Here is a 12237-nt window from a genome sequence, read left to right as displayed (position 1 = left end):
AACTCCCTGTAACTATCTGTAATCAGCCAGGTTTCATTAACTCCCTGTAACTATCTGTAATCAGCCAGGTTTCATTAACTCCCTGTAACTATCTGTAATCAGCCAGGTTTCATTAACTCCCTGTAACTATCTGTAATCAGCCAGGTTTCATTAACTCCCTGTAACTATCTGTAATCAGCCAGGTTTCATTAACTCCCTGTAACTATCTGTAATCAGCCAGGTTTCATTAACTCTCTGTAACTATCTGTAATCAGCCAGACTTCATTAACTCCCTGTAACTATCTGTAATCAGCCAGGTTTCATTAACTCCCTGTAACTATCTGTAATCAGCCAGGTTTCATTAACTCCCTGTAACTATCTGTAATCAGCCAGGTTTCATTAACTCCCTGTAACTATCTGTAATCAGCCAGGTTTCATTAACTCCCTGTAACTATCTGTAATCAACCAGGTTTCATTAACTCCCTGTAACTATCTGTAATCAGCCAGGTTTCATTAACTCCCTGTAACTATCTGTAATCAGCCAGGTTTCATTAACTCCCTGTAACTATCTGTAATCAGCCAGGTTTCATTAACTCCCTGTAACTATCTGTAATCAGCCAGGTTTCATTAACTCCCTGTAACTATCTGTAATCAGCCAGGTTTCATTAACTCCCTGTAACTATCTGTAATCAGCCAGGTTTCATTAACTCCCTGTAACTATCTGTAATCAGCCAGGCTTCATTAACTCCCTGTAACTATCTGTAATCAGCCAGGTTTCATTAACTCCCTGTAACTATCTGTAATCAGCCAGGTTTCATTAACTCCCTGTAACTATCTGTAATCAACCAGGTTTCATTAACTCCCTGTAACTATCTGTAATCAGCCAGGTTTCATTAACTCCCTGTAACTATCTGTAATCAGCCAGGTTTCATTAACTCCCTGTAACTATCTGTAATCAGCCAGGTTTCATTAACTCTCTGTAACTATCTGTAATCAGCCAGGCTTCATTAACTCCCTGTAACTATCTGTAATCAGCCAGGTTTCATTAACTCCCTGTAACTATCTGTAATCAGCCAGGTTTCATTAACTCCCTGTAACTATCTGTAATCAACCAGGTTTCATTAACTCCCTGTAACTATCTGTAATCAGCCAGGTTTCATTAACTCCCTGTAACTATCTGTAATCAGCCAGGTTTCATTAACTCCCTGTAACTATCTGTAATCAGCCAGGTTTCATTAACTCCCTGTAACTATCTGTAATCAGCCAGGTTTCATTAACTCCCTGTAACTATCTGTAATCAGCCAGGTTTCATTAACTCCCTGTAACTATCTGTAATCAGCCAGGTTTCATTAACTCTCTGTAACTATCTGTAATCAGCCAGGCTTCATTAACTCCCTGTAACTATCTGTAATCAGCCAGGTTTCATTAACTCCCTGTAACTATCTGTAATCAGCCAGGTTTCATTAACTCCCTGTAACTATCTGTAATCAACCAGGTTTCATTAACTCCCTGTAACTATCTGTAATCAGCCAGGTTTCATTAACTCCCTGTAACTATCTGTAATCAACCAGGTTTCATTAACTCCCTGTAACTATCTGTAATCAGCCAGGTTTCATTAACTCCCTGTAACTATCTGTAATCAGCCAGGTTTCATTAACTCCCTGTAACTATCTGTAATCAGCCAGGTTTCATTAACTCCCTGTAACTATCTGTAATCAGCCAGGTTTCATGAACTCCCTGTAACTATCTGTAATCAGCCAGGCTTCATTAACTCCCTGTAACTATCTGTAATCAGCCAGGTTTCATTAACTCCCTGTAACTATCTGTAATCAGCCAGGTTTCATTAACTCCCTGTAACTATCTGTAATCAGCCAGGCTTCATTAACTCCCTGTAACTATCTGTAATCAGCCAGGTTTCATTAACTCCCTGTAAGTATCTGTAATCAGCCAGGTTTCATTAACTCCCTGTAACTATCTGTAATCAACCAGGTTTCATTAACTCCCTGTAACTATCTGTAATCAGCCAGGTTTCATTAACTCCCTGTAACTATCTGTAATCAGCCAGGTTTCATTAACTCCCTGTAACTATCTGTAATCAGCCAGGTTTCATTAACTCCCTGTAACTATCTGTAATCAGCCAGGTTTCGTTAGTTCCCTGTAACTATCTGTAATCAACCAGGTTTCATTGACTCCCTGTAACTATCTGTAATCAACCAGGTTTCATTAACTCCCTGTAACTATCTGTAATCAGCCAGGTTTCGTTAGTTCCCTGGAACTATCTGTAATCAGCCAGGTTTCATTAACTCCCTGTAACTATCTGTAATCAACCAGGTTTCATTGACTCCCTGTAACTATCTGTAATCAGCCAGGTTTCATTAGTTCCCTGGAACTATCTGTAATCAGCCAGGTTTCGTTAGTTCCCTGGAACTATCTGTAATCAGCCAGGTTTCATTAACTCCCTGGAACTATCTGTAATCAGCCAGGTTTCGTTAGTTCCCTGGAACTATCTGTAATCAGCCAGGTTTCGTTAGTTCCCTGGAACTATCTGTAATCAGCCAGGTTTCATTAACTCTCTGTAACTATCTGTAATCAGCCAGGTTTCATTAACTCTCTGTAACTATCTGTAATCAGCCAGGTTTCATTGACTCCCTGTAACTATCTGTAATCAGCCAGGTTTCATTAACTCCCTGTAACTATCTGTAATCAACCAGGTTTCATTGACTCCCTGTAACTATCTGTAATCAGCCAGGTTTCATTAACTCCCTGTAACTATCTGTAATCAGCCAGGTTTCATTGACTCCCTGTAACTATCTGTAATCAGCCAGGTTTCATTAACTCCCTGTAACTATCTGTAATCAGCCAGGTTTCATTAACTCCCTGTAACTATCTGTAATCAGCCAGGTTTCATTAACTCCCTGTAACTATCTGTAATCAGCCAGGTTTCATTAACTCCCTGTAACTATCTGTAATCAGCCAGGTTTCATTAACTCCCTGTAACTATCTGTAATCAGCCAGGTTTCATTAACTCTCTGTAACTATCTGTAATCAGCCAGGCTTCATTAACTCCCTGTAACTATCTGTAATCAGCCAGGTTTCATTAACTCCCTGTAACTATCTGTAATCAGCCAGGTTTCATTAACTCCCTGTAACTATCTGTAATCAACCAGGTTTCATTAACTCCCTGTAACTATCTGTAATCAGCCAGGTTTCATTAACTCCCTGTAACTATCTGTAATCAGCCAGGTTTCATTAACTCCCTGTAACTATCTGTAATCAGCCAGGTTTCATTAACTCCCTGTAACTATCTGTAATCAGCCAGGTTTCATTAACTCCCTGTAACTATCTGTAATCAGCCAGGTTTCATTAACTCCCTGTAACTATCTGTAATCAGCCAGGTTTCATTAACTCTCTGTAACTATCTGTAATCAGCCAGGCTTCATTAACTCCCTGTAACTATCTGTAATCAGCCAGGTTTCATTAACTCCCTGTAACTATCTGTAATCAGCCAGGTTTCATTAACTCCCTGTAACTATCTGTAATCAGCCAGGTTTCATTAACTCCCTGTAACTATCTGTAATCAACCAGGTTTCATTAACTCCCTGTAACTATCTGTAATCAGCCAGGTTTCATTAACTCCCTGTAACTATCTGTAATCAACCAGGTTTCATTAACTCCCTGTAACTATCTGTAATCAGCCAGGTTTCATTAACTCCCTGTAACTATCTGTAATCAGCCAGGTTTCATTAACTCCCTGTAACTATCTGTAATCAGCCAGGTTTCATTAACTCCCTGTAACTATCTGTAATCAGCCAGGTTTCATTAACTCCCTGTAACTATCTGTAATCAGCCAGGCTTCATTAACTCCCTGTAACTATCTGTAATCAGCCAGGTTTCATTAACTCCCTGTAACTATCTGTAATCAGCCAGGTTTCATTAACTCCCTGTAACTATCTGTAATCAGCCAGGCTTCATTAACTCCCTGTAACTATCTGTAATCAGCCAGGTTTCATTAACTCCCTGTAACTATCTGTAATCAGCCAGGTTTCATTAACTCCCTGTAACTATCTGTAATCAACCAGGTTTCATTAACTCCCTGTAACTATCTGTAATCAGCCAGGTTTCATTAACTCCCTGTAACTATCTGTAATCAGCCAGGTTTCATTAACTCCCTGTAACTATCTGTAATCAGCCAGGTTTCATTAACTCCCTGTAACTATCTGTAATCAGCCAGGTTTCGTTAGTTCCCTGTAACTATCTGTAATCAACCAGGTTTCATTGACTCCCTGTAACTATCTGTAATCAACCAGGTTTCATTAACTCCCTGTAACTATCTGTAATCAGCCAGGTTTCGTTAGTTCCCTGGAACTATCTGTAATCAGCCAGGTTTCATTAACTCCCTGTAACTATCTGTAATCAACCAGGTTTCATTGACTCCCTGTAACTATCTGTAATCAGCCAGGTTTCATTAGTTCCCTGGAACTATCTGTAATCAGCCAGGTTTCGTTAGTTCCCTGGAACTATCTGTAATCAGCCAGGTTTCATTAACTCACTGGAACTATCTGTAATCAGCCAGGTTTCGTTAGTTCCCTGGAACTATCTGTAATCAGCCAGGTTTCGTTAGTTCCCTGTAACTATCTGTAATCAGCCAGGTTTCATTAACTCTCTGTAACTATCTGTAATCAGCCAGGTTTCATTAACTCTCTGTAACTATCTGTAATCAGCCAGGTTTCATTGACTCCCTGTAACTATCTGTAATCAGCCAGGTTTCATTAACTCCCTGTAACTATCTGTAATCAACCAGGTTTCATTGACTCCCTGTAACTATCTGTAATCAGCCAGGTTTCATTAACTCCCTGTAACTATCTGTAATCAACCAGGTTTCATTGACTCCCTGTAACTATCTGTAATCAGCCAGGTTTCATTAACTCCCTGTAACTATCTGTAATCAGCGACGCTTCATTAACTCCCTGTAACTATCAGTAATCAGCCAGGTTTCATTAACTCCCTGTAACTATCTGTAATCAGCCAGGTTTCATTAACTCCCTGTAACTATCTGTAATCAGCCAGGTTTCATTAACTCTCTGTAACTATCTGTAATCAGCCAGGTTTCATTAACTCTCTGTAACTATCTGTAATCAGCGACGCTTCATTAACTCCCTGTAACTATCAGTAATCAGCCAGGTTTCATTAACTCCCTGTAACTATCTGTAATCAGCGACGCTTCATTAACTCCCTGTAACTATCAGTAATCAGCCAGGTTTCATTAACTCCCTGTAACTATCTGTAATCAACCAGGTTTCATTAACTCCCTGTAACTATCTGTAATCATGATGTGGAGATGCCAGTGTTGGACTGGGATAAACACAGTAAGAGTTTTAACAACACCAGGTTAAAGTCCAACAGGTTTATTTGGTAGCAAATACCATAAGCTTTCGGAGCACTGCTCCTTCGTCGACTATCGTTAACTATCTGTAATCAGCCAGGTTTCATTAACTAGATACCAAGAACCTATTAACTTTAGATCTGATGGTTTTGGCAACTGGAACCAATCCTATTGTGGGAAATATTGATATGTCACCACGGGTATAAAAGAAGAGGGCGGTGGGACAAAGGCAGAGATCAATTGGTGCCTTCCACAGCGCATAGCTCTCAGCTCAAAGCCTCATCGAGATAGCAAAGTACCAAAGAAGAAAAAAAGAATCAACAGAGAAGACCCAGAATATTCCAGAAGACCAAAAACCTGGTTGTAATTTAGAGAGTGACAAAAATTCTATTTTGTGTTAATAAGTGGGAATTGCATTAACCTGAACAGCGTTTCATTGGAATTGTGTTATATTTGGTTTGTTTATGGTTTATTTAACTTGTTCAATGCTAGTTAGATAAATAAATTGTTACTTGTTGACTTTGGAGAGAGTGTCAGGGAGTTATCTTGATTTAACCACTAAAAGTTGCTGAAGAGTAAATTGTACCACTTCACACTCACTAACAGATTCTGAGGTGAGGTACTTTGAATAGAATAGAATCCCTACAGTACAGAAAGAGGCCATTCGGCCCATCGAGTCTGCACCGACCACAATCCCACCCAGGCCCTACTGCCATATCCCTACATATTTTACCCACTAACCCCTCTAACCTACACATCTCAGGACACTAAGGGGCAATTTTAGCATGGCCAATCAACCTAACCCGCACATCTTTGGACTGTGGGAGGAAACCGGAGCACCCGGAGGAAACCCACGCAGACACGAGGAGAATGTGCAAACTCCACACAGACAGTGACCCGAGCCGGGAGTCGAACCCAGGTCCCTGGAGCTGTGAAGCAGCAGTGCTAACCACTGTGCTACTGTGCCACCCCTGGTTTTCTCTTTGACTGGTTAGCGTTAGTTCTCAGAAGGGGAATCAAGCTTTGCTTTATAATAATGTTACATAGAACATAGAACATAGAACAGTACAGCACAGAACAGGCCCTTCGGCCCACGATGTTGTGCCGACCTTCATCTGAAACCAAGATCAAGCTATCCCACTCCCTACCATCCTGGTGTGCTCCATGTGCCTATCCAATAACCGCTTAAATGTTCCTAAAGTGTCTGACTCCACTATCACTGCAGGCAGTCCATTCCACACCCCAACCACTCTCTGCGTGAAGAACCTACCTCTGATATCCTTCCTATATCTCCCACCATGAACCCTATAGTTATGCCCCCTTGTAATAGCTCCATCCACCCGAGGAAATAGTCTTTGAACGTTCACTCGATCTATCCCCTTCATCATTTTATAAACCTCTATTAAGTCTCCCTTCAATCTCCTCCGCTCCAGAGAGAACAGCCCCAGCTCCCTCAACCTTTCCTCATAAGACCGACACTCCAAACCAGGCAGCATCCTGGTAAATCTCCTCTGCACTCTTTCCAGCGCTTCCACATCCTTCTTATAGTGAGGTGACCAGAACTGCACGCAATATTCCAAATGCGGTCTCACCAAGGTCCTGTACAGTTGCAGCATAACCCCACGGCTCTTAAACTCCAACCCCCTGTTAATAAAAGCTAACACACTATATGCCTTCTTCACAGCTCTATCCACTTGAGTGGCAACCTTTAGAGATCTGTGGATATGGACCCCAAGATCTCTCTGTTCCTCCACAGTCTTCAGAACCCTACCTTTGACCCTGTAATCCACATTTAAATTTGTCCGACCAAAATGAATCACCTCACATTTATCAGGGTTAAACTCCATTTGCCATTTTTCAGCCCAGCTTTGCATCCTATCTATGTCTCTTTGCAGCCTACAACACCCCTCCACCTCATCCACTACTCCACCAATCTTGGTGTCATCAGCAAATTTACTGATCCACCCTTCAGCCCCCTCCTCTAAGTCATTAATAAAAATCACAAAGAGCAGAGGACCAAGCACCGATCCCTGCGGCACTCCGCTAGCAACCTGCCTCCAGTCCAAAAATTTTCCATCCACCACCACCCTCTGTCTTCGATCAGACAGCCAGTTACCTATCCAATCGGCCAACTTTCCCTCTATCCCACACCTCCTTACTTTCATCATAAACCGACCATGGGGGACCTTATCAAACGCCTTACTAAAATCCATGTATATGACATCAACCGCCCTACCTTCATCAACACACCTAGTTACCTCCTCAAAAAATTCTATCAAATTTGTGAGGCACGATTTGCCCTTCACAAATCCGTGCTGACTATCCCGGATTAATCCGCATCTTTCTAAATGGTCGTAAATCCCATCCCTAAGGACCTTTTCCATCAATTTACCAACCACCGAAGTCAGACTAACCGGTCTATAATTACCAGGGTCATTTCTATTCCCTTTCTTAAACAGAGGAACAACATTTGCCACTCTCCAGTCCTCTGGCACCATCCCCGTGGACAGCGAGGACCCAAAGATCAAAGCCAAAGGCTCTGCAATCTCATCCCTCGCCTCCCAAAGAATCCTAGGATACATTTCATCAGGCCCAGGGGACTTATCGACCTTCAGTTTATTCAAAACTGCCAATACATCCTCCCTCCGAACATCTATTTCCTCCAGCCTATTAGCCTGTAACACCTTCTCTTCCTGAAAAACATGGCCCCTCTCCTTGGTGAACACTGAAGAAAAGTATTCATTCATCACCTCGCCTATCTCTACTGATTCCATACACAAGTTCCCACCACTGTCCTTGACCGGCCCTAACCTCACCCTGGTCATTCTTTTATTCCTCACATAAGAGTAAAAAGCCTTTGGTTAAGGATTATACATTATAGTGGTTGTTCTGTTTATGTTTGTAATTGGTTAAAGTTATTGCTAATTTTCTTACTATACATGTTAACTATATTCTTATATAAACTTTGTTTGATAAAAGCTCCCTAGTGGGTCACTTGAATCATACCTGAAGTGAAGCATCTCAAGCTTACCCGAGCTAAATTCAAGATGCAAAACTGATGATTCAGACGGGCTCCATAAAACTCTTTGGAGTTTCTGACCTGAACCAAAATATAAGTGCCCAGGACCTGATATTACACACCCTAGAAAGAGGTTGCTATAGAGATAGTGGATGCATTGGTGACTATCTTCCAAAATTCTACAGATTGCAGAATGGTTCCTGAAGATTGGAAGTTCGCAAATGTCACCGCACTCTTTAACAAGGGAGAGAGAGAGAAAATCAGGAACTACAGACCTGTTAGACCTGTCAGTGGGAGGGAAAATGCCGGAATCTATTGCAAAAAATGTGATAAAATCATGATCTGATTGGACATAGTCAGCATGGGTTTATGAATGGGAACTCATGTTTGACGAACTTGTTGGAGTTTTTTTGAGGATGTTATTAACAGAATTGATAAAGGAGAGTCGATAGATGCAGTATGTTTGAAACTTTCAGAAGGCTTTTGAGGTTATTTAGCAAAATAAAAGAACATGGGATAGGAGGCAACATGCTGCCATGGATTGAGAACTGGCCAACAGGCAGAAAACAGCAAGTAGGAATGTACAGGTCATTCTAGTATAGAATCATAGAATCCCTACAGTGCAGAAGGAGGCCATTCAGCCCATCAAGCCTACACTAACAACAATCCCACCCAGGTCCTATCCCTAGAAGCCCATGTATTTACCCTGCTAGTCCCCCTGACACTAAGGGACAATTTAGCATGGCCAATCAACCTAACCTGCACAACTTTGGAGTGTGGGAGGAAACCGGATCACCTAGAGGAAACCCACGCAGACACAGAGGGAACGTGCAAACTCTACACTGTCACCCAAGGCCAGAATTGAACCCCTGCTCCTGGTGCTGTGAGGGAGCAGTGTGGTGCTGTGAGGGAGCAGTGTGGTGCTGTGAGGGAGCAGTGTGGTGCTGTGAGGGAGCAGTGTGGTGCTGTGAGGGAGCAGTGTGGTGCTGTGAGGGAGCAGTGTGGTGCTGTGAGGGAGCAGTGTGGTGCTGTGAGGGAGCAGTGTGGTGCTGTGAGGGAGCAGTGTGCCGCTGTGCCGCGTTGTCAGGCTGTGGCTAGTCAGGTACTGCAAGGGTCAGTACTTGGGCCCCAGCTGTTCACAATATATATCAATGATTTGGATGCGGGGAATTAAATGTAATAGTTCCAAGTTCGCGATGATATAAAAGTAGGCGGGAATGTGTGATGTGAGGAAGATGTGGAGAGGCTACAGGACGATTTAGGCTGACTTGGCCAGTGAGCAAGAACATGGCAGACGGAATATAATGGGGAAAAATGTGAGGTAATCTATTCTGGTCAAAGGAACAAATTTCCTAAATGGTAAGAAATTAATGAGGGTAGATATATGAAGGGTTCTGGGTGTCCTGGTCCGTAAATCACTGAAGGCTAGCCTGCAGGTGCAGCAAGCTATTGGGAAGGCTGATGGAATGTCAGCCTTTATGGTGAGGGGACTGGAGTACAGGAATAGTGGGATCTTGCTTCAATTGTATAGTGTTACTCCGCAGAGGTTGAGCCCCTTTTGAGAAGCCACGCTGAATTCCCCGAAGAGGAATACCTCACTTCACAATCTGTCCAAAGTGCTTGGGAAGGTGTGAACTGTTCCTCATTAATGTTTAAAGGCTCATTAACAGAAAGACCGGACACTCACTTTAAGTGACTAATTAACAAGTTATTTATTTAACCAACTGGGAACTTTAACTGAACAAGTAACACATCGATTAAAGTAGGATTCTACTGAAATGCTGTTCAAATAAATACAAGGTCTAGTCATTAACAAAAACACAACAGAATTTAGTCACTCTCAAAATAATGTACACAACCAGGTTTTGTGGCTTTGGATAACTTTTGGAGTTCTTCTGTTGGTCCCGCTGTGTGTAACCTCTTTCTGATTTGACACCCTTTGTTAGATAGATGGTGAGTTTTCTTGCAGCTGGCAGAGGGCTGCTCTTTCCCTCTCTGGGCCTTCGGAGGTGGCAGCCCTTCTGTTCAACTCCAGGAGGTAGTTGATCTCCTGTTTTTGTAACTGTGATGACCTATCAATTTTTCTACACCAGGATTGGTCTGATGTTGTCAACAACAGCAAATTCAAATTTGATAGGTTCCTGGTAGCTGAGTGTCTTCTTTAAACTGATAGCGTAATAACTCCACGGAGGTGAAAGCCCCGACACCAAGTTACTTTATTTACACCATACATCTGTACACAGCCAGCTCTCCAGTTGCTCCCTGCTGAGTGCAGGCTGGGAGTCTGACACACCTGCTTTAAATAGGGAGCATGAGGCTCCCTGATTTAACCGTCAATTAGGACTCATCAGGTAGTTCGTACTCTAGCAAGCCCACCACATTGGCCCGGCTGAATTCATCACAGATAGGCTGCTGAATTCAAAATTCAAAAGCCTGCAAAGCCTGTTACCAAGGCAATCCTGATGCTTGGTCCTTGTTACAAATGTTGAAATCTGTGTACCCTGTGTGCCTGCATTTTAAACCTCCAAGCACTGACACAAAACCAGCATTTAAAGGGACGACACTTCACAAACTTAACTTTGCACCAATAGAAGTTTGGTTAGGTTAGGTTAGTTAAGTGAGAGTAACACACTCGGTCTCAGTACATGAAGCCTGCATTAGGTTGAGGAGACGGAGGGAGGGAGGTCTTTGATTTGAACGCATTCCTCCAAGCTGCATGCATCCTTTGTTCTCTTTTCCAGGCCTCCCAGGGCGACCGGGACCCCCTGAAATCCCTCAGAAATACAAGAACACGGCTCTCATCCTGTGGAAACCGGCAGACACGCCAGGTCCCTGCAGTTACACACTGGAACAGAAACTCTCTGGTAAGGACTCTGTCCAGTAAGAAGTTTCACAACACCAGGTTAAAGTCCAACAGGTTTATTTGGTAGCAAATACCATAAGCTTTCGGAGCGCTGCTCCTTCGTCAGATGGAGTGGTATTTGCTACCAAATAAACCTGTTGGACTTTAACCTGGTGTTGTGAAACTTCTTACTGTGCCAACCCCAGTCCAACGCCGGCATCTCCACATCAAGGACTCTGTCCCACAGGGATTGGAAAGCTGGAATTCTCAGGGTTTTGTGTTCCATGCACAAGTCCCAAAGTCTCTGTGTTCGCTGGATCTGAGAACAAGCTTTATAGCTGTAATTGTCAACGAATTGCTTACCAGAGGAAGACTCAACAGGGAATATCTAATCACACCCCTCACTCCAGCTGGGTTTCATGGTTAGAGCATTGGAAAGCACAAAAAACACAAAGAGGCCTTAAAGTTTTTTGTAATTTATTAGTCACAAGTAAGGCTTACATTAACACTGCAATGAAGGTACTGTGAAATTCCCCTAGTCGCCACACTCCAGCACCTGTTCGGGTCAATGCACCCTAACCAGCACGTCTTTCAGAGGAAACCGGAGCACCCGGAGGAAGCCCACACAGACACGGGGAGAACACCACACAGCCACAGACCCAAGCCGGGAATCGAACCCGGGTCCCTGGCGCCGTGAGGCAGCAGCACTGTGTGGCCTTTCCAAAATTCCCACATTCCCACTTTAGTGTCTAACTTCATCTTGAGCACAAAGACCACCTACTCCCACGTCCATTACATCACCCAGCTCTCACCATCTCAGCTGTGGAAACCCTTATCTACTTTGTTATGTCTAGACTCAACTCCTGCACTACTCCCACAGCCGGCCTTCTAGTTTCTACCCTCCTTAAGTATGAAGTGATTGAAAACTTTGCTGCCTGTGTGTCCTGAATCGCACTGAATCTCTTTCACCCACTGACTTCCAACCCGAAAAACTCTCATCCTTTCTTTCTGCAT

General features: G+C 43.0%; 1 protein-coding gene across 1 annotated transcript in view; it reads left to right on the top strand.

Annotated features, from left to right (window-relative positions):
• The window catches only part of spega (striated muscle enriched protein kinase a), a 129039-nt gene that overhangs the window by 82145 nt on the left and 34657 nt on the right, over positions 1–12237 (top strand). The window contains exon 28 of the mRNA XM_078229286.1: positions 11123–11245. Coding sequence (XP_078085412.1) covers positions 11123–11245 — 123 coding nt within the window. The remainder of the gene's footprint in view (positions 1–11122; positions 11246–12237) is intronic.

The sequence above is a fragment of the Mustelus asterias genome, chromosome 14 (assembly GCF_964213995.1).
Source record: "Mustelus asterias chromosome 14, sMusAst1.hap1.1, whole genome shotgun sequence".
In the NCBI taxonomy this organism is placed as follows: domain Eukaryota; kingdom Metazoa; phylum Chordata; class Chondrichthyes; order Carcharhiniformes; family Triakidae; genus Mustelus; species Mustelus asterias.
This window is presented reverse-complemented; position numbering and strand designations above follow the sequence as displayed.